Genomic DNA, 22,881 nt, shown 5'->3' with positions numbered 1-22,881 from the left:
GAGAGAGAGAGAGAGAGAGAGAGAGAGAGAGAGAGAGAGAGAGAGAGAGAGAGAGAGAGAGAGAGAGAGAGAGAGAGAGAGAGAGAGAGAGAGAGAGAGAGAGAGAGAGAGAGAGAGAGAGAGAGAGAGAGAGAGAGAGAGAGAGAGGTGTCGGGAGAGAGAGAGAGAGAGAGAGAGAGAGAGAGAGAGAGAGAGAGAGAGAGAGAGAGAGAGAGAGAGAGAGAGAGAGAGAGAGAGAGAGAGAGAGAGAGAGAGAGAGAGGTGTCGGGAGAGAGAGAGAGAGAGAGAGAGAGAGAGAGAGAGAGAGAGAGAGAGAGAGAGAGAGAGAGAGAGAGAGAGAGAGAGAGAGAGAGAGAGAGGGGTCGGGAGAGAGAGAGAGAGAGAGAGAGAGAGAGAGAGAGAGAGAGAGAGAGAGAGAGAGAGAGAGAGGTGTCGGGAGAGAGAGAGAGAGAGAGAGAGAGAGAGAGAGAGAGAGAGAGAGAGAGAGAGAGAGAGAGAGAGAGAGAGAGAGAGAGAGAGAGAGAGAGAGAGAGAGAGAGAGAGAGGTGTCGGGAGAGAGAGAGAGAGAGAGAGAGAGAGAGAGAGAGAGAGAGAGAGAGAGAGAGAGAGAGAGAGAGAGAGAGAGAGAGAGAGAGAGAGAGAGAGAGAGAGAGAGAGAGAGAGAGAGAGAGAGAGAGAGAGAGAGAGAGAGAGAGAGAGAGAGAGAGAGAGAGAGAGGTGTCGGGAGAGAGAGAGAGAGAGAGAGAGAGAGAGAGAGAGAGAGAGAGAGAGAGAGAGAGAGAGAGAGAGAGAGAGAGAGAGAGAGAGGTGTCGGGAGAGAGAGAGAGAGAGAGAGAGAGAGAGAGAGAGGGAGAGGTGTCGGGAGAGAGAGAGAGAGAGAGAGAGAGAGAGAGATGGTTCGGGAGAGAGAGAGAGAAAGAGAGAGAGAGAGAGAGAGAGAGAGAGAGAGAGAGAGAGAGAGAGAGAGAGAGAGAGAGAGAGAGAGAGAGAGAGAGAGAGAGAGAGAGAGAGAGAGGTGTCGGGAGAGAGAGAGAGAGAGAGAGAGAGAGAGAGAGAGAGAGAGAGAGAGAGAGAGAGAGAGAGAGAGAGAGAGAGAGAGAGAGAGAGAGAGAGGTGTCGGGAGAGAGAGAGAGAGAGAGAGAGAGAGAGAGAGAGAGAGGTGTCGGGAGAGAGAGAGAGAGAGAGAGAGAGAGAGAGAGAGAGAGAGAGAGGTGTCGGGAGAGAGAGAGAGAGAGAGAGGTGTCGGGAGAGAGAGAGAGAGAGAGAGAGAGAGAGGTGTCGGGAGAGAGAGAGAGAGAGAGAGAGAGAGAGAGAGAGAGAGAGAGAGAGAGAGAGAGAGAGGTGTCGGGAGAGAGAGAGAGAGAGAGAGAGAGAGAGAGAGAGAGAGAGAGGTGTCGGGAGAGAGAGAGAGAGAGAGAGAGAGAGAGAGAGAGAGAGAGAGAGAGAGAGAGAGAGAGAGAGAGAGAGAGAGAGAGAGAGAGAGAGAGAGAGAGAGAGAGAGAGAGAGAGAGAGAGAGAGAGAGAGGTGTCGGGAGAGAGAGAGAGAGAGAGAGAGAGAGAGAGAGAGAGAGAGAGAGGTGTCGGGAGAGAGAGAGAGAGAGAGAGAGAGAGAGAGAGAGAGAGAGAGAGAGAGAGAGAGAGAGAGAGAGAGAGAGAGAGAGAGAGAGAGAGAGAGAGGTGTCGAGAGAGAGAGAGAGAGAGAGAGAGAGAGGTGTCGGGAGAGAGAGAGAGAGAGAGAGAGAGAGAGAGAGAGAGAGGTGTCGGGAGAGAGAGAGAGAGAGAGAGAGAGAGAGAGAGAGAGAGAGAGAGAGAGAGAGAGAGAGAGAGAGAGGTGTCGAGAGAGAGAGAGAGGTGTCGAGAGAGAGAGAGAGAGAGAGAGAGAGAGAGAGAGAGAGAGAGAGAGAGAGAGAGAGAGAGAGGTGTCGAGAGAGACGAGAGAGAGGTGTCGAGAGAGAGAGAGAGGTGTCGAGAGAGAGAGAGGTGTCGAGAGAGAGAGAGGTGTCGAGAGAGAGAGCGGTGTCGAGAGAGAGAGAGGTGTCGAGAGAGAGAGAGAGGTGTCGAGAGAGAGAGAGAGAGAGAGAGAGAGAGAGAGAGGTGTGGAGAGAGAGAGAGGTGTCGAGAGAGAGAGAGGTGTGGAGAGAGAGAGAGGTGTCGAGAGAGAGAGAGGTGTCGAGAGAGAGAGAGGTGCCGAGAGAGAGAGAGGTGTCGAGAGAGAGAGAGAGGTGTCGAGAGAGAGAGAGAGAGAGAGAGAGAGAGAGGTGTCGAGAGAGAGAGAGGTGTCGAGAGAGAGAGAGAGGTGAAGAGAAAGAGAGAGGTGTCGAGAGAGAGAGAGAGAGAGAGAGAGAGAGAGAGAGAGAGAGAGAGAGAGAGAGAGAGAGAGAGAGAGAGAGAGAGAGAGAGAGAGAGAGAGAGAGAGAGAGAGAGAGAGAGAGAGAGAGAGAGAGAGAGAGAGAGAGAGAGAGGGAGAGAGAGAGGGAGAGAGAGAGAGAGAGAGAGAGAGAGAGAGAGAGAGAGAGAGAGAGAGAGAGAGAGAGAGAGAGAGAGAGAGAGAGAGAGAGAGAGAGAGAGAGAGAGAGAGAGAGAGAGAGAGGTGGAGAGAGAAGTAGACAGAGAGGGAGACAGAGAGGAAGAGAGATGCATTCATGTTAATGAAGAATGTCATGACAAGTCAATTTATTTTCCTGATTGTCCTCCTTAACCCTTTGAGGACTACAAGCTTCTTGAAAGCAATTTTCAGATCCAAGTCCAATATTTTTATTGGATTGGTTTTAATAATCATAAATATGAATTGAAATTCAAGAGTATGCATGACAAAAAAAATATGTTTTTCTCATCAACAACAAAAAAAAAGAAGAAAAATGATTGAAGCAACAAAAGCTCTTTCCCAATGTTAGTAACAATGTTTGTCAATGTATAAACATAAAGTATTCTAAAATTGCAGGGAAAATGTCAGAGATACATCCCTTTTAAGTTTCGGGACATACATGTCCCTTGGTCCTTCAAGGGTTGAACTTTAGGTTTCAATGAATTTTTTATTTTTATTTTTTGCAAACTGAGGTGCGATGAAGATGAGCAGACCACAAACACTGAACAAGTGCAGAATATATTGTTGCATCAACAGGACTGCTAACACAGACCCTTTTCACAAAAGCTATTGCTTTGCGAATGACCAAAATTAAAGGGATCACGTTGAGTGGTTGCATCGTTTTCCCCAGTACCCTGGTCGGAAGTGCTAATCCTACCAGTCTCTTAAAGCAAGCATTACAAATTTTACCATTGGCCAGGGATTTATCAAATGCCAAGTGGTTTCACGCGTGTCACACGAGAATGGTAACGGCGGGCCACCACACTACACGTGTACTTGTGGAATAACAAAGACCACAAGACCATGAAACCGGAAAATCCAAAGACGAAAGGCAGACCGTAACAATGAAAAAAGGGAAACAAATAAATTCACAGTAAAACGGAAGTACTTAATAAAACAATGAAAAAAAAAGACAAAATGTCATAGCTGCCGTTGTATTAGTAATTTTGCTGTTCAGCGTTAAAGAACGCTGTCTGTCTCATAGATTATCAAAGACAGCAATTCTGTATCATAACAAAATATGCTAATATGGATTAGCCCATATTTATTACAAATAAAATGACCGCCAATCTCCCAGTCGGCCATCTTTGATCAGATCACAAAATAAAGTTAGGTGCTAGTGTATTCCATTGTGTATTGTGCTTGAGCCAAGTTTGAACAAAATCGGACCATGTACGTCTGAGAAATGGTCGGGGACATGATTAAGTAACAAAATGGTCATCAGTCGTCCATATTGGATCTGACCTCAAAATAAGATAAGGTGCATATGTAAGCCGGCATTCATTATCTGTAGCCAAGTATGAACAAGAACGGTAAATGAATGTCCGACAAATGTTTGAGGACGTGTTTGATGCCGGGTTATTACCTCCGCCACCGAAGGTGGAGGTTATGTTTGCACCCCTTTCTGGCTGTTTGTTTGTCTGTATAAAGCATATCTCAAAAAGTTATGGACGGATACGGATTAAATTTTGTGGACAGGTTCGGTGTGTAACATGGACGAACTGAGATTTTGGATTTTGGACGAACGGTGTGTAGATTTTGGTGAAGATTCGGATCCGGATTCGACTACGAGAATTTTTTAAGTAATTCTTCATCATTGATAGATTGGGCTAAATATGATATGCAGCACGATATCTCAAAAAGTTCTGGACAGATTCGGACGAAACTTGGTGGAGAGGTTGGGTGTGTGACAAGGACAAATTGATTCGATTTTGGTGAAAATCAAATCCGGATCTGGATACGAGAATTCTTTAATTAACCTCCGCCATCGAAGATGGACGGAGGTTACTGTTTTCACCCCTGTTTGTTTGTTTGTTTGTGAACAGTATTACAGAAAAACTCCTCGACGGATTTCGACGAAACTTGGTGGGCGGATTAGGTATGGTCCAAGGATCATGCCATTAGATTTTGGACTTGGTCCAAAATCCAATATGGCCGCTATGGCGGCCAATTTGAAAAAAAAAATTGAATTTTTGTTTTTGCATTTCTACATGTTTTAAGTGATTTCCAACCCCCCCCCCCCAAAAAAAAAATTGTTAGAGAAAAAAAAATTTGCAACCTTTGTTTCAAAAAAATTTCGATTTTATTTTTTGCATTTCTACATGTTTGTTATAAGTGATTTCCAACAAAAAACATGCCAAAATTATAATTGCGGCTGATTTTGTAACTTCAGGTGGATATACCCACGTAAAATCAATTTCTGTCTCAAGGAATCTAGTTATGACGAATGAATTGAGTATGTAAAAGTTAAAAGTAAAAGGGAAAGTTGCAAACTATAACTCTGTGACCACTGTTGACGTCAAATTGAATGAATAGGATATCAGGTTCACTTGAGTGACCTCGCAGTATTGGCGGCGGAGGTTTTGCACTCTACCGAGTGCTTCCCCTCTAGTTTTTAAAGTGATTCTTCACCATTGAGAGATCGGGCCAAAAACGATACAGTACTGTATAGCATGATATTTAAAAAAAATGGATTGGGTCCAATATGTTCTCATGGATCAGGCATTATGTGGTGGAGGTTTTATATCTGAAATGGCCACCAATTTACCATTCGGCCATCTTTGATCAGATTGCACAATAAAGTGAGGTGCACGTATATGCCATTATGTGCTGTGCTTGTACCAAATTTGAATAAAAACGGACTATGCATGCCTGAGAAATGGTTGGGGTCACATTTAAGTAACAAAACGGCCGCCAGTCGGCCATCTTAGATGGGAGCTAATGAGGACCTGTGGTGCCACAAGCACACAATCATTCATTCACAATGGGGGAGGGGGGTGGGGAAGGAAAGAGATACAATTTCTTTTAAAGGATACCAGGGATCAATGCCACTCCACAATGAGCAGGTCTCCAGGCCAAGGAACAGACCAGCGAGCAGCACAGACTAGCTCTCAGCCATGACATCCAAGAGAGGCAATACATCCAACAGGGGCAAAGCATCCAACAGTGCCAAAACAAAGAGTGCAGAAAGTGAAGGCCAAAAAAAGCTCCCCGACTAACGACTCCAACTCCAATGAGCTGCTGTCTTCCACAACACACCAACTAAACTGATCTCCGACCACATGAGTGGCCCCATTTATTACCTTCCTCACGGCCACATCGACAGAGCTCAAACGCCCCTCCTCCCAGACCAGCTTTGGTACTCATGCGGCACCCAGTTGGCGCCGTGGTGCCATAACGTGGGTCGACTGGCGTCATGGTGTCTTTTGAAAAATTGCGGACTGCGGGGAGGTTTTCAAAGCCACACATGGGATACAAATCCATCAAAAATCCCCTCCGGTATCCACCATCCTTAGCTTGCCTGGTTGCCTTGTCTGGTTCCCAGAGGATAAAAACGAAGAGGACAAAATCCCAATGACTATGTGAACTCTGCCCCTCTAATGGTATGCGTAATAACAGGACATCTTCACCCCAACGGGTTCCTGGTAACGAAATAAATGTTCCAACGTATGCGAATACATGAAAATCTAATTCCTACCCCCTCCAACGCAACAATGTTTTTATGGAATCCTAAACAAGGTAAGTCGCATTAAGAATGCAACATGTGCATGACGTGAATAAAACAAGCCAGATAAACTATCCCAAATGCACCATGCAAAACATTTCCAAGAACACGTGCAAGTAGAAAATTCTGCACCATAAATCGAAACGGCAGTGAGCCAATGATCTACCAGATTTGCCAAAACGTCAAAACATCACAACTTGGTCTTCAAAACGAGATCCTCGTAAAAAGAAGGGGGATATTCTGGGCCCTGGGAGGGCTCCGTTCCACATGATGATACCCGCGAAAAGAGGTCAAACCAACGAGAGAATACAATTTTGTACACGACATGGCAATCTCCAGATAATACAAGACAACCAACAGAAAGTAAGCGAAATAAATAAATAAACAAACATAGAAAACAAACCAAAAAAAAAACAAAAACCACACAAACCCGCTTTATACATTCCATAAACCAACAATTGCACTTCACATTCATGTAATCTCCATATTTTCATAAACACCAGCTTGATGAACAACCATATAGATCCCAAATGAATAGTGTTACTTATTGTTGTGAATGTGGTATCAAGAGGGAATGGTTGCCAAAAAAAACAAGAACAACGAGTGAACTAAATTGGGATGGGGAAGAGGAGCACTTGTTATAAGCAAAAGGAAGGATTTTAACCACCTCAAAAGAATCAAGAGTGGTCAGAGAGGGGAGCCGAACCTTAACCAGGAGACACCAGTGAACTCGAAAGTGGCATGAGATGGTGGAATAAAAGTGGTCCAAACAAACAATGACACAAACTGTATATCTATATGGTGCGTTTTGCCGATGTCCCCTAAAACCTTAGAGGGAAGCTGACCGTACAAGTGCTGTGTGAGACAGTGTATCAATTTTTAAATACCCCAGCCATTCATCTTGCTTGTCTGGCTTCGATTCCCAAAGGATCCAGACCGAGATTTAAAACAGAAGCATCAGGGCTATACCCTTGGGCGCTCACCTGGTAGAATAATGACACTGAGAAGGAAGTCACCGTGGGACAGAATCATAAAAATGTACCAATGAACCAATGTTATCGTAAATACCTATTTATATTTTTTTTGGGGGGGGGGGGACACCCCCTTCCCCCGCAAGTCCCTTTCGACCCTGATTATTTAAATAGTGTGAACAAATTTGGGTACATCACGGTTGATGAAGGTTGTGGCCAAGTTTCACTTAAATTGTGCGTGTAGTTTCTGAGAAGACAGCAAGTATTTCTTTTGGGGAAGCAATGCACCATACACCCTCTTAGACCCTGTTAGCCAGGGTATTTGTAACTTAGCCAGGGTGCCGGCAATAGCTCGCCTACTCTGAGCAAAGCACACCATGGGGTCTTTAATGTCAATCAATTAATGCCGGCAGACGGGATGCCCAGTTTCACGTCCATCCGAGGGATGGCACACACCTTGTTGAATCACCTTGCCTGTGAAACACCTGGCAGGGCTGACAGTAGTTTATAGATGGGTCAGGAATCAAACCCAGGCGAGACAGCTTAGGGGTATGTGCATAAAAAAGAAAGAAATTAAAACAATTCAAACACTAACATGATTTGGGGAGCAGAAAACAGGGATATGTATCAAGGAGAATTAAAAAAAATGTGTACAAGACTAGCAAATAGTCTTAACAGATTGTGTAAGTTTTCTGACCACACAATGACACAATCGTTAAGATTCTTCACTTGAGGATTATCGTGAGCCTTTAAACTACATGCTACATCAAATTCCTAATATCTTCGGATCAAGCATTTTCAGGGTCAGGCAGGTGACAACAACTTTGGTGATAAACTTTTATAACCATTATTTTCTTCACTATTTGGATCGATATCTCACATGTGGTACTTAAAGAGCATGCGGTAGCATAGAGTACTTTCTTACCGCATCAATTTCATTGAGAGCCTTCCACTGTTCATAACCAACACCCAAGCACTCAGCCGTTTGGATCGTCCTTTTCATCTGGCTTGTCCACACCTTGAGGTCCTTGATGTTCTGCTTCATGAGGAAATCTTGAAGAACAGCAGCAAACTGGGCGTGATGGAATCCATAGTGTGAGGAAACAAATGCAACAGACAACCAGCAATTTGCTTGACTGTGATGTCTCCAAACATCTCATTAAACAATACAAACACATTTAGGTAACCTTTAACCCATCCCAACCTATCCCTCCCTTACACCAATATGTAGTCCATTTGCCATTTGGAGAACCTGGCAGTGGTCTATAGTACAAGGTTTTTTTGGTGGATTTGCTATCCCATGGGGTCCCTGAAACAATTCAGCTTAGTTGTCCTTGAAACAACTTTGGGCATTTTTTAAAATATGCAAATTAGGGCCACCATTACGGAAAAACCTATTTTCTTCAGTATCTTTGCAACTATGAATGATAATGGCACAAAAATGTTATCTAGACCTATGTTTTCATGGTCAAGGATTACGATAAAGACATGCAAAAAGTTATTACATGTATTTATTTTGTCTGTATGTAAATTAATTGCCGCCATTACCGAAAAACCTATGTTCTTCAATATCTTTGCAACTATGCATGGTAATGTGACAAACATGGTGTCTAGACTTATGTTTTCATGGTCAAGGTTTACGATAAAGGCATGTAAAAAGTTATCACATGTATATGTATGACATAACTGTGGTGGCTCTCAAAACGTACTCAATTCTCTTTTCAGGTGATCGAGATGGCTAGCGAAACGTGTCTCCTCCCGATCAGCTGTGAGAAGGGACCCCAGACAGTCAGAGTCCAAGGCATCAGGACAATGATTCAGCAGAGTAAAGAGAGGGGTGACGATGATGTTCATGTCAAGTTAAAGGTCATTTTGGACTCACAGGGAGAGAATTCATCTGTGGAATGTCATAAGACGTGTTACTGTACTTGCACATCTCAACAGAATGTGGCGAAGTATATAGCAAAGAAAAGGAAAGAAGACTTTTCAACAACAGAGAGTGAACTAGAGACTAGCAGAGTAAGAAGGTCTCAACTTCCAACGTTTCAATTAAAAAAAAAAAAAAAACATTGTTTGATCTGTAGTGATGACTGTCTTCCGAAAGACCCCAAACACCCTGACAGGTGGGAGCGTATAATCCAGTGTGAGACCAGTGATCACCCTGGCCTTACACCTTTCAAAGATGTACTTTTAGATTTATGTGAGCAGAGAAATGATGATTGGGGTAGAAAGGTTGAAATCCGCATCAAAGGTGTTCTTACAGATTTACCTGCCACAGACGCGCAATACCATAAGAAGTGTTATGATGCGTTCATGGTTATTCCTAAGTATACCAATTTGTCATTGAACTCTGATGTAATCGATGATGATGCTCTGAATTCAGTTATTAATGACATGTATGCTAACCAACAACTCCGTACATGGACAGTTATTGAATTACATGATATGTACTGTAGTTTAGGTGGATTGATATCTCGCAGGCAGATGTTCCAAAATCTCACAAACTATTTAGGCAATGACATTGTCGTTATACGTATGGAGGGTTGTGCCTCAGTTGTAGGGTTTAGGCATCTTGTGGGTAAATCCTTGAAGCTGGTCGAGGTCGATTCAGTTGACGAAGATAGTGTGGACGCTGTGGTAAGGCAGGTCAAAGGTGAGGCACGAGCTGTACAGTACAATAGCGCAAACTATGATCTTGGAGAATTCACATACAACAAAACACTCAAACAAACTAGCACCACACTGCTCAAGATAATTTCAGAATTGGTTTCGGGGGGTGGGGGGGAATGGTGACAAAAAAGTCTCTCGGTCTAACCCAAGCTGTACAAAGTCACATTGCAGGCACTAAAACCCAGACAATGCTGGGGCTGGCAGTGAAGCTTCATCACAGGTATGGGAGTTCAGAGTTGATCAAGCTCCTACATGATCACGGTTTCAGTGTCCTATGACGAGATCAAACGTTTCCGCAAATCAGCTGCAAAATTTGCGGGTGAAAAGAGCAGTGTGCTACATCAGGCCATGGGCTTGGAACGGAGGGTGGGGCCAATCTTTGGGTGGTTTGACAATTTTGACCTCCTGGTTTCAACTCCCAATGGATGCCGAGAGACCCACGTCATGGCTCATGAGTTCCAGCAGAATCTGGCTGGCATTATAGAGCTGGGTAATGCTTGACCTGTAGTTATGAACCTTGTGATCCCACGCCTGTGCAAGACAGCAGCTGCAAATAATTTACATTCAGGCAAAATATATACATGTGAAAACTTTTTAAATGTCTTTATCGTAACCATTGACCATGAAAACAGAGATCTAGACACCATGTTTGTGACATTACCATGTATAGTTGCAAAGATATTGCAGAAAATAGGTTTTGGGGTAATGGCGGCAATTACTTTACATACAGACAAAATAAATACATGTAATAACTTTTTGCATGCCTTTATCGTAATCCTTGACCATGAAAACATAGGTCTAGATAACATTTTTGTGCCATTATCATTCATAGTTGCAAAGATACTGAAGAAAATAGGTTTTTCAGTAATGGCGGCAATTAATTTACATACAGACAAAATAAATACATGTGATAACTTTTTATATGCCTTTATCGCAATCCTTGACCATGAAAACGTAGGTCTAGACAGCATTTTGTGACATTAACATGCATAGTTGCAAAGATATTGAAGAAAATAGGTTTTTTGGTAATGGTGGCCCTAATTTGCATATTTAAAAAATTGCCCAAAGTTGGTCTGAGGACAACCAAGCTGAATTGTTTCAGAGACCCCATGGGATAGCAAATCCACTTTAAAACTTTGTACTATAGACGATTGCAAGGTCCGCTATTGAACTGATAAGAATGGCAAATGGACTAATGTCCCCTCTCTTCCACGCAATCCCTCCTCACCTACCCCAACCTCTCTCCTCCCCCACCCACAGCCTCCTTCAACCCCGCATACCTGTTTTCCATTGTCAGAAAGGCCTGAGTCTCCGCCAATCTTGCCACGGACGTTGAGTTCGCTTTCGCCATGTCGGCACAGGTATATGGAGCGAGGTTGGACGTGGGTGTTCATCAGATAGTATACTATCCTACTCTGAATGTGATCTTGAACATGGTTCACCAGGAATCTCTCTCCCACATTGAAGATCTTCATGTACGAGAGGTCTCTGTGTCGAAAGAGGTTGAGGAAGACATGGAAGAGGTATAACAATAAATTGTAAGGATGAAGGAAAACAAGTTGTTTAAACGTCCCCTGAGATGCAAAAGTACTGAAATTTCATATATATATATATATATATATATATATATATATATATATATATATATATATATATATATATATATATATATATATATATATATATATATATACATATGTCCTAGAGGAGTTTTTCATCATGATTTCATATCTGACAATGTTTTTTTTCACAATACTCATTCTGTAATATGTAAAAAAAAAAATCTCTTTGGAACGCCCCTAAAAATTCTCCTGAAAGGGGCGTAACCCACATGACGTCAACTACAGGATGACAAAGGCTGCACGTTAATTACTCGGGTTGGTGGTCTACGTGATTCTATTGGCTTTCTGTGCGTTTCTACATTTGATTGGTCGACTCAATCGCTTCGTTCATTTCTGCTTTAAAAAAAAATCGAACATTTGTTTTTGAATAATGGATTACATGGACTTTCATTTGTCTGGTAAGGACAGCGAGTGTGAGAGAAATGAAGGATTTTGGTCTGAATCACATGGAGAATTGTCGGATAACGTAGTCGCGGGAGGTGAAGTTCAGGCAGCTGGAAATGAAGTACGGCCTTACCAGTTCGAGCCCGAAGCAGGAGAAGCAGAGGAAACTGGCGATGAAATTCCCAGAGTTCATGATGATCGGGGGGACATCGAAGGAAGACTCGGAAATAACAACTGGTTAGACTAAATCCTATTCGTAATTCAATAATGTAAATTTAACTTGCATACTGCTCAATATTGGAAATATTTTAGTGAAGTGATGTGAACAGCGCAGCGGACATGTTGCTCCGCAGCAAATTAATCACAAACAAGGCCGGCGCATGTCATCGGCCGTGTCTCTCTGCGCATAAAACGAAGCAATCTCGCTGTCCGGATACGATGAAAACTTGTGTGCAGAACACACCTTGTGACACAATTGTCTCGAGTCGTCCGATAAATCTGACGTTCTGTTGCATTTTTTTATTTTTTTTATTACTCCTGTCATGTAGCACCAGTAGAAAACAATGAAAAAAAGAGAATAATAAATAAAAGCTGCAGCACGTCAGATTTATCGGCCAAGTCGGACAGACTACGGATTTATCGGCCTAGTCGGACGGACGACGGATTTATCGGCCTAGTCGGACAGACTACGGATTTATCGGCCTAGTCAGACGGACGACGGATTTATCGGCCTAGTCGGACGGACGACGGATTTATCGGCCCAGTCGAGACCAGTGTTTCTCAACCGGGGTTCCCCGGAACCCTCGGGTTCTGCAAGAGGTCGCTAGGAGTTCCACGAGAAACAGTAATAAATGGGCTAATGCATTTTTGAGTAGTTTTTGTTTGATTTAATATTCGTAATTTTACTATACACGTACGGCATATTGTTGGAAACTCCTTGGTAATTATAATAGAGGCTTCAACCTCTTATATTATTTACAATTATAACAACCATAGGGAATGTATTTAACAATGTCTATATGGCGCCAGTGTGAAACCGCCCTCACTGGTTAGTGGACGTCCTGTACGTGGCGGATTCGTGTATCATCGAGTGACTGACTCAAGTACGGGACGCATGCACGGTGTCCATCTATCTTCTCTGTGCTTCCTTGCGTGGTGTGTCTCTGTCTCTGTCTCTCTCTCTCTCTCTCTGTCTCTCTCTCTCTCTCTGTTCTTCTGTAGTGCTTCAGCTTTATTTGTTTTAGTTTTGTTTATCACGTTACATGAGGTGTTTTTTTTTTCTTTAAGTTTTTTTTTTTGTGAATTAAAACCTCGGTGTGAGGTCTCATAAACGAGCAGTATGTTTTTTTTTTTTCATTGCCAATAAATTTGACAAAAAGGGGGTCATTTTTTCCTTAAACCACGTATCCGAAAAAAAAAAATTATATTTACCATGTGAATTACGATAAAAATATAAAAGAGCTCGATATTAATAATGGTATATAATAATTTTTATGCAGGGGTTCCCTGAGACATGAAAACTATTTCAAGGGTTCAACAAGGGTAAAAAGGTTGAGAAACGCTGGTCTCGACTCCAGAGATCTCGAGTCAATCCACTCTGTGCGAGTTTCTGAATGTGACGTCAACGCTGCGATTCGCTGAAGTCAACTTTTTTTTAGGGGCGGGGCATAGCAAGTTGTGAAAAGCACAATAAATGATCGAAATATTGCTCTAATTATCCCATTTTTGATTAAAAAAAAAAAAAAAACGGGTGATTTCTTCACAAGGAAGGTCAAGTTAATATATAAATAACCAGAAAGTTTTGCATGTAAGGGGACCTTTAAAGAGTACAGGTTGATTGAGGTCTTAGATTTGCACAATTCCTATTACAATCTCTGTTATCAAATACAAATGCACTTACAATCCCTGATAACACAGCATTCAAACAATGTATTGTATAAAAACATGAACCAGCACACGACGAGTGCCAGAGTAGAGCATAATTTAATCTACATGGCCAACTTCAGCAAGACGTGCACACCTGTCGAGGTCCCCATCCAAGTGTTGGTAGAATGATGTGTAGCAATCAATCCGCTTCTTGAAGTCCTCGATCGCCTCGTCCATATCTCGACCTTTGTAGTCAGGATTGCTGAGTTTCACCTCCTGTAAAAGGGACATAAAACTGGATAATGATATCATCTTAGAATTCAAAATACCTGTAAAATGCTCAAGGATTCTGCCAGAAATGGAGTTCAGGTGAGGGTTATTTCCACCATAGGTATGTGCTTCATGTTAAGCAATTATTGTGCCAAAGACATATTATTACTGGTAAACAGGATAATGAAACAAAATGTTTGACTCGAAGCGATGTACAATATATACAGTATGTGTGCCCAGACTTGTGATAAATTGCAGACATTATAATCAGTCATCAGTGATGAGTACGTAACAAAAGTAAAATAAATGAAATTCAAGATTTTCATATGAAGTTCAACGTTTCTATTGCTTCTCACTTGTATTTCCATTTTGATGGTGAATCTTCTTTCACACACCAGGATTTACGTTCAACACGACAAGGAAGAATGCCTGTCACTTTTCCAAAATCGTTCACAACACCCCCATGCCCCTTGTATCAAGGAAGCATCATTGCATTCTGCCTTATAAACACACAAGCACGCACAATTATAGACAACAGAGCTTGCAGGATAGCCTAGAGGTATGCACACTCACTTCTGTACTTTATAGCCTGGGTTGGAATCTCAAACCAGCCAGAAACTTTCACCCTGGAGACTCACATACAGGGCATTACACTGTATCAATGTGTGTGGACCGTCCCTCAGATGGATGTTAAACCTGGTGTCCTGTCTGCCAGCTTAGTTGGTGGATGTTAAAGATCCCACAGTCCTTCGTGAAGGGTTGGTGAACCATTTGTCGGCACCATGAACAAATCACAAATTCCTGCTCTAAACCAGAGAGGGCACTGCATCAGCAGAACATCCGCACTCCTAACTCATGAAAGTAAACCATTATCACGTGCTACAGATGAAAGGCAGTGGCAGAAGAATAACGATGTACCACCGACTTTAATAGAGTACGACACTGAAGGTCATTATCATCTTTAGGGTGGATACGACCACCGTGCATCACCCACTCTCTCCCCCCTAACCCCCTTCCCCCATACTCTACTTGGTTAGTATCCTGGGTGAGGAAAAAATATGTTAACATGCAATATCTTCAAATTAAATTGTACTTTACACACCTTGCTGATAGGAACCCATGTATCGTGTCAAGTGATTTTTGTACTCTGAAATTTCGGTGGAATGCTTACTTTGCAGGAGACCACGAGGTCTCACTTTGAAAACTGAACACTGTTCATTGAATGTTATCTATCATTTGAAAGGTTATTCAATTGCCTGTTCAATGGTGCATCAAATGTGCTTTTCCGATTAATATTGATCCGAAGGGTCGTGCAATCAAAATTACAAATAACCAAAGCAAACACTTCAATGAATTTCTCAATCAAATTAACATGATTTAGATCGATTATTTAAATACAAAAAAAAAAAAAAAAAAATAAAAAAAAAAAAAAAAAAACTTAAGGACAGTTTAAGCTCCTGGATTTATTCGTAGTCTGGGCTCCAGATGAACCAAAGTGGCCAAAAAACACTTTTTGCTTCCAAGATTGTTTCCCCTTATTTGCCATGCCTCAATTGATAGATAGGTATAACCTTCCTCTATAACAACCAATAATGTATGTAAATTTCGGTCAGCGAACACTTCCATCAGGTAAGGTCAGGTCAGGTGTGGGAGCATGCGCCGGAACAGCACGTCACTGTGTCCACTCCAGGGCCTCCATCTGGCCATCCCCCAGGGAGATGCCTGGCCCATCCCCATCTCCTTGAAATGCTGATCAAACTGCTGCAACCATGAGGTGCATGGTCGGACTATTAGCCTCCTCCACTCATGAGGCTCCCTTGCTGAGAGAACCTGGTGAGCAGGATCAGCGTCAGGAAAACAAACCACATGTCCATACAGCCGCAGATGACGCTCACGGACTGTACAGATAATAAATCTAATTTGAGTCTCTCTCAGCAACAACTCATTGGACACAAGGTCCGACCAGTGATAGCCAACGCTTCTTCGAAGAGACCTGGTACCAAAGGAATTAAGTCTCCATCTCAGATCCCTGGTCAAAGTCCAAGTCTCACATCCCTACAGCAAGAATGGAAGCACCAAGGACCTGAAGACTGAAACTTTTGTTGTACTGCACAGATACCGACAGCACCACACTCCAAGATCCAGTGAGTGAATCCATGACTCCTCAAGACTGACCCAGACGTCTATTGACCTCTGGCTCACAGCCTGCAGAGATATGAATATCACTGCCAAAGTAAGTGCATCTCTCCGTGATCTCAACATCCCCATCAAAAACAGGTAGACAAGATGTCATTCAAAGCCTGGATCTTAGTTTTGACCAAGGAAACCCGTAATCGCAGTGGTTCCGACTCATCAATAAGCACCTCGAGGGCCCCCAAAAGGATATTGAGAGTCTCCGCAAAGATGACTGAATCATCTCCGAAATCAAGGTCAGAGATCTTGACATTTCAAAACGATACACCACATCTTGATCTCTCAGACAGGTCAGGTCAGGTATGGGAGCATGCGCCAGAGCAGCACGTCGCTGCGTCCACTTTCTGCCGGTACTCCAGGGGCCCCCGTCTGGCAATCCCCCAGGTAGATGCCTGGCCCATCCCCATCTCCTTGAGATTCTGATCAACCTGCTGCAACCACGAGGCACGTTGTCGGCCCATTGTCCTCCTCCACTCACGAGACTCCCTCGCTGAGAGAATCTGGTGAGCAGGATCAGCATCAGGAAAACAAGCCACATGTTCATACAGCCGCAGCTGACGCTCACAGACTATGCAGGTAACAAATTTCATTTGAGTCTCTCTTAGAAACCGCTCGTTGGACACAAAGTCCGACCAGCGATAGCCAAGGATTCTCCGGAGACTTTGTACCAAAGGAATTAAGTCTTCATCACAGATACCTGGTCAGAGCCAAGTCTCACATCCACAGAGCAAGAATGGAAGCACCAAAAACCTGAGGACTCGGACTTTCGTCCTCCTCCACGGGTATTGGCAGCGCCACACCCCACGATCCAGTGAATCCATGAATCCCCAGGCCGGACCCAGACGTCTATTGACCTCTGACTCACAGCCAGCTGAGACATGAATATCACTGCCAAGGTAAGTGAATCTCTCCGTGACTTCAACATCCTCACCACAAACAGGCACAGACAGGACAGCAGCATCCAAGATGTCATTGAAAGCCTGGATCTTAGTTTTGACCCAGAAAACCCGTAATCCCAGTAGCTCCGACTCTCAATTGAGCACCTCGAGGGCCCCCAAGGATATCTAAAGTCTCCACAAAGATGACTATTATCTGCAAAATCAAGGTCAGAGATCTTGACATTCCCAAATAATGTTCCACAGCTTGATCACTCTGACATCCTCCCAAAAATCCAGTCCATACAAGTGCTGAAAAGTGTGAGAGCCAGCACACACCCCTGACAAACTCCAGTAACAACTGGAAATAAGTCAGAGATGGTACCACCACACGTGATAAAGCTGAATGTCTAAACTCGGTGTTTGCAGCTAAATCTTGTGTCCTAAACCCATCACTTTCTCTACCCACTTTACCCAGTCACACCCAACTGTCCCTGGTCTCTGTATCCTTTTCTCCTTTTCTCCTTTTCTCCTTTCTCTCTGGAGAGCTTGCTTTCAAACCTCGAGTCAGATTCTGCAACCGGTCCAGACGGCATCAGCCCACGTGTCCTCAAAGCCTGCTCTTCTGCTCTTGCTCACCCTCTCTCTGTTCTATTCACCCTCTCATTTGCCCAAGGTCATCTGCCATCTGCTTGGAAATCTGCTAACATCACTGCCCTGCATAAAAAAGGTGCAAAAACAGATCCCTGTAACTACAGACCAATCAGCCTTCTCCCAATCATCAGCAAGGTTACGGAATCCATCATCGCTTCAGACATGAAATCCTTCCTCTTCTCCAATGGCTTGATTTCCAATCATCAATTTGGTTTCAGACCAGGTCACTCTACTCTGGATATGCTGCTTCTGCTCTCCCATCAATGGATGGAGGTCCTCAATGCCAGACAGGAAATCCGAGCCGTATCGCTGGACATATCACGTGCTTTTGACACAGTCTGGCACCCTGCACTACTCACCAAACTCTTTTCCCATGGTATTCAAGGCCATCTCCACTCATGGCTCGCAGACTTCCTCTCCTGTCGCAGTCAACGTGTGGCCCTAAATGGAGTTCTTTCATCCCCTCTTCCTGTGCAGGCTGGAGTTCCTCAAGGTAGCGTTCTGGGCCCTGTTCTTTTTCTGGTTTTCATCAATGATCTCTCCGACTCTATGGAAAATCCTCTATTTCTCTTTGCCGACGACTCCACCCTCTGCCGTACCATCTGTCATCCCTCAGACCGGCAAGCAGCAGCTTCTTCGCTCACTGCAGATCTGGATAAAATCACAAACTGATCCAACACGTGGAACATGTCTTTCAATCCAGACAAATCTCACACTCTCACTATGTCTCTTCGAAAGGACTGTTGAGAAAACCCCCCCATCCACTTTCTCAACAATCCTCTGGAAGAAGTCTTTTCTTTCAAGCTTCTGGGTCTCACTATCTGCCATGACCTTTCCTGGGAAAGTCACATTTCCAACCTCGCCTCAAAAGCCAGTCGCCGACTGGGAATCCTCCGTCGTGCAAAGTCCTTCCTCGGCCCTCTTGAGCTCCTGCCACTTACAAAGCTTTTGTCCGTAGCCTGATGGAGTACTGCTCTCCCCTCTGGGCTGGTGCTCCTGCCTCCCACCTTTCTCGGCTTCACGCTGTCAAAACCAGGGTATTTAAGATCATCGGCATCTCCCGCAATGAAGCTGAGTCTTTGGGCCTCTCACTCAATCACCGCAGGTTGGTCGGTGGTCTTTGTCTTCTACCGACTCCTCTCGAGCCTTGCCCCCCCCTGCTCTCTCTGCGATTTGTCCCCACCACATTTCCACAGGACGTTCAAGGTCCGCCAACAACCCCCTTCTGGTAAAACTACCAAAATCACGAATCACTGCTCATCTTCACTCTTTCATTCCTCTTTTTTTCCCGCCTTTGGAATAAACTTCCTCACTCTATTCTTTCCCATTCTTCCCTCCAGGCTTTCAAAACAGCTGTTCACCACCACCTCTTATCTTCCCCCATCCAAATCCTCGATCTTTTCTACCCCCGATAATCCACCCAAGCCCACTTCCTTCAATTCCCCTGCTTTCCTTCCTGAAAGTCCCTGTAATGTCCATCTTCTCTTCGCCATGTTCCCCGTCCCATCCCCATCCCTCTCCCTTCCACAGTTCACCTCATGTGTCTGTTCCCCACTGTTTTGTCCCTTCCACTCCCGCCCCTCTTGTCTCATGCCCCCTTGCTGTGAGTTGTGTGTTCGCTCTAATACGAGCCTCGACAAGGTATACAAAAAAATATATATCTCACAGCACTCTCAGTACCAGAGTAAAGTTCAGACATCAGATCGATCAGTTTTGGTGGCACCACACGAAGACCAAGAATCCTCCAGAGAACATCCCAATTCACCGAATCGAATGCTTTACAGAGCTTAAAATAGGCTGAAAGCAGCCTCTGCCGAAACTCTCATGCGTTTGGTGAGGACCCAAAGAGCAAGGATACGGTCAATCATTGACCTCTTTGGTGTAAAGCCTGACTGCTCTGGACACTGGTGTTCATGCAGATGGTGGTGAACCCTATCAAGAATTATCTGAGCAAAGAATTTGCACGGCACTGAGAGCAGCGTCACCCCTCGGTAGTTGCTGCAGTCTTGGCCATCACCCTTCCCTTTCCAGAGAGGGACAACAAGGCCCCTCTTCCAGTCCGTTGGGATGTTGCCTGTGTTCCAGGCAGAGCACAGAACTGCATGCAACGACACGAGTGCAGCATTTCCACCAGCCTTGAGAAGTTCAGCATGGATGCCACAGAAACCTGGAGCTTGACCCCATTTCAACCGGTTCACCGCAGCCTGTGTTTGCACAAACGAAGGTGGACCTCAGTTGATTGGAGGGTCAGCAACAGTGATTGTAATACCTCTGACGTCCAACTCGACAGCTGGTGGATCAGCCTGGTGCAACCGCTCAAAGTAACCGGCCCAGCGGGCCTTCACTTCGGACTCCTCTGTCATGAGCCCATCATACTCCGTTCTAACTGCAGTACACCGAGGGATGGGCATGGATGAACACAATGTGCGAATTCCCCTGTAAGCAGGACGAGAATCGCTTGACCACAGGTGATGCTCTACCCCCTCACAGATTCCTCGCACATACGCCTCCTTGTCCATCCTAAGCGCACGTACAGTTTTACGCCTCAGCTCCCTGAACAGCTTAGCTCTGCCATTCAGCCAAGCCCTGCGACTCTGGTTAATGGTATCCAGTATCCCTTGAGACAAAATTCTTCTTCGCCCGGCGGTGAGTTCCAAGACATCCACCGGCAACATCAAGGACGGTGGTCTTGAAGGCACTCCACAACTCTTCAGGATCTCTCAAGGTACCCAGACGCCCCCCAACCCCCACCAAATCTCCAACCAGCTCGTTCACAAACTCCTCAGCTCCCCTCTCATCCTTGGGCTTGCCAACATCCAGCCTAGACTGGGACGGTACCATTCTCCTGGATTTAAGGTGCAACTCAAGACTTTCTGCAACAAGCCGGTGGTCAGAACTGAGAAGTCTGGATCATCCTCCAGCAACCATCAATGAGCACATGGTCAATCTCCTTTGCCACACCGCCAGCGTTGAAATACCAAGTCCATCGATGAGCTTCTGGGTGCTGAAACCATGAACCAGCCACCCTCAGTCCATGACTTCTTGTAAAGTCAAGGAACTTAGTGCTATTCAGCTCCACAGTTCCAGACCCATGGGGACAAACACACGTCTCATAACCATCCCTATCAGTTCCAGTCAATGCATTGAAATACCCCAATACTAGAAGTGCATCTCACCTGGGAAACAGATCAGCCAGAGACTCGAGCGTGGCATTGAATGTGTCTACTTCACGGTGAGATCACTCGCCTCAGTCGGAGCATATACAAAGACCAGGGAAATGACACCCAAAGAGTGACGAATACTTGGTCTCATAATACGCTCGTTCACTTGTGTTACCTCAATTATCATTGGAGTCAGCTTATTGGACACAGCTACAGCAACTCCTTGGGCATGGTCGCCATCAGAGCGATCAGACCAATAGTAGGTGCAACCACCCGCCATGATCTCGCCGCAATCCGGTCTCCGAACATCAGAGAATGCTGCAATACCGATGTCCAAATGCTTGAGCTCAGATGATAACAGAGACAGGTGATCATCCTCTCTTAAGGGGCTGTCACACCTTGACGTTTTAGCCAGCGTATGGCAAGGTCTCAAAATGTATGAAAAACGCTGGCGTACGCTGAACTATTGATTTTTTTTTTAACTTTTGGGCGTATAATAACATGTTGGACGTATGCATAACGTATTAGTACAAAACGTACGTATTAGTACAAAACATACGTATTAATAAAACGTACAAAGAACGTTTTAAACACATATAGATAACTTATACCAACGAATGCTGAGGGTGTTGTCGGCGTTCACAACCTATGACCAACGATAGTCTTACTTATGCATAGCACGGCAGCGTATCGCCGATGATCACGTGGCATAGGCTATTCATAGGCTGCGGCTCGACGATTCAAATCATAACCGCACTAGACATCGAAGTGTGAAGCCGCTGTCACACCTTGACGTTTTCGCCAGCGTATGCCGACGTATGAAAAATTTGCTGAACCAAGCTGGCACACGTCGAATACGTTATGGGTAAGTTTTGTATACGTTAAGAGCACGCTGGCATACGTCGTAGTACGCTGGCATAAGTCATTGTACGCCGAGTATGTTGAGAAATTTTCAGCATGTTGAAAATTTCGACGTTTGACACACATTCCGCATACGCTGGCATAAGTTGTAGGCACGCTACGCGATCGTCGACATACGTTACTAATAAGTCGAAACACGTCAAGGTAATGGTTAGCGTCAGTGTTCCAAGCTCCCTGGTTTTTTTTTTCTCTTCTTCGGTATGACGGTTATGATTGAAATCGTTGAGCGGCAGCCTTTTAATTATATGATATTATAACCGCACTAGAAATCGAAGTGTCAACATGACCGTCATACCGAAGAAAAAAATAAAATAAAATAAAATAAACCAGGGAGTCTGGAACACTGACGCTAACCATTACCTTGATGCGTTTCGACTTATGAGTACCTTACAAGTAACGTGTGTCAACGTGCGTCAACGATCGCGTAGCGTGCCTACAACACGTTACTCAGAGGTTAGAAATAAGTTTTGGGTATGATAAACACTACCTCGATGTGTTTCGACTTATGAGTAACTTTCAAGTAACGTGTCGACGTGTGTCAACGATCGCGTAATATGCCTACAACTTATGCCAGCATTATGCGGAACGTGTGAGTCATACGCTGGCATACGTCGGGAAATTTCAAGCATGGAAAATTTGTCTAACAGCTCGGCGAACTACGACATATGCCAACGTACTACGACGTATGCCAGCGTGCGCCAGCGTTTTAGCCAAATTTTGCATACGTCAGGCATACGTTGGCTAAATCGTTAAGGTGTGACAGGGCCTTTAGGGATAGGACATTCCAGGCACCCAGCCGAAGGGAATGCCTCAGGTTAACCAAATGAGACTGTTCTTTGTCACAACTGTAATAGTGAAGGCAATAATAGACCACAAATGGACCATATCCCCAAATTTTGAAGCATGGGTCATTCTCATTGGCTGTAGTCTGAAATATTTGGCCAACTTTTTGAACATATAAAAATGCGATTTAGTTTATATTGTTAAAACACTCCCATTCCAAAAAAAAACAAAACACATTTTCATGAGCCAGTCAGTTGAGGTGCACTCGATCTCCAAAACCCATTGACTCCCAAGTCAATAGTGATGAGCCATGAAGTGGATGAATTGCACTTCGAGGTAATATTAATATCCTGACTTATGCACACTGAAGAATCGTCACAAGCAATTGGATTGAGAAATTCATTGAAGTATTTGCCATCATG

General features: G+C 44.3%; 1 protein-coding gene across 5 annotated transcripts in view; it reads right to left on the bottom strand.

Moving 5' to 3' along the window:
- The window catches only part of LOC147019888 (6-phosphofructo-2-kinase/fructose-2,6-bisphosphatase 4-like), a 167,343-nt gene that overhangs the window by 56,066 nt on the left and 88,396 nt on the right, over positions 1–22,881 (bottom strand). For all 5 annotated transcript variants that reach the window (XR_015061564.1, XM_085894702.1, XM_085894703.1 and 2 more), the window contains exons 7-9: positions 13,757–13,878; positions 11,011–11,218; positions 7,986–8,132 (exon numbers count right to left, since the gene is read on the bottom strand). Coding sequence is in view for 4 of the 5 variants with exons in the window: in XM_085894702.1 (XP_085750828.1) it covers positions 7,986–8,132; positions 11,011–11,218; positions 13,757–13,878 (477 nt within the window). In the remaining variant the exon portion in view is untranslated. The remainder of the gene's footprint in view (positions 1–7,985; positions 8,133–11,010; positions 11,219–13,756; positions 13,879–22,881) is intronic.

Source organism: Eptatretus burgeri, chromosome 9 (assembly GCF_056783735.1).
Source record: "Eptatretus burgeri isolate ZD-2024b chromosome 9, Ebu_testis_v1, whole genome shotgun sequence".
Lineage (NCBI taxonomy): Eukaryota > Metazoa > Chordata > Myxini > Myxiniformes > Myxinidae > Eptatretus > Eptatretus burgeri.
This window is presented reverse-complemented; position numbering and strand designations above follow the sequence as displayed.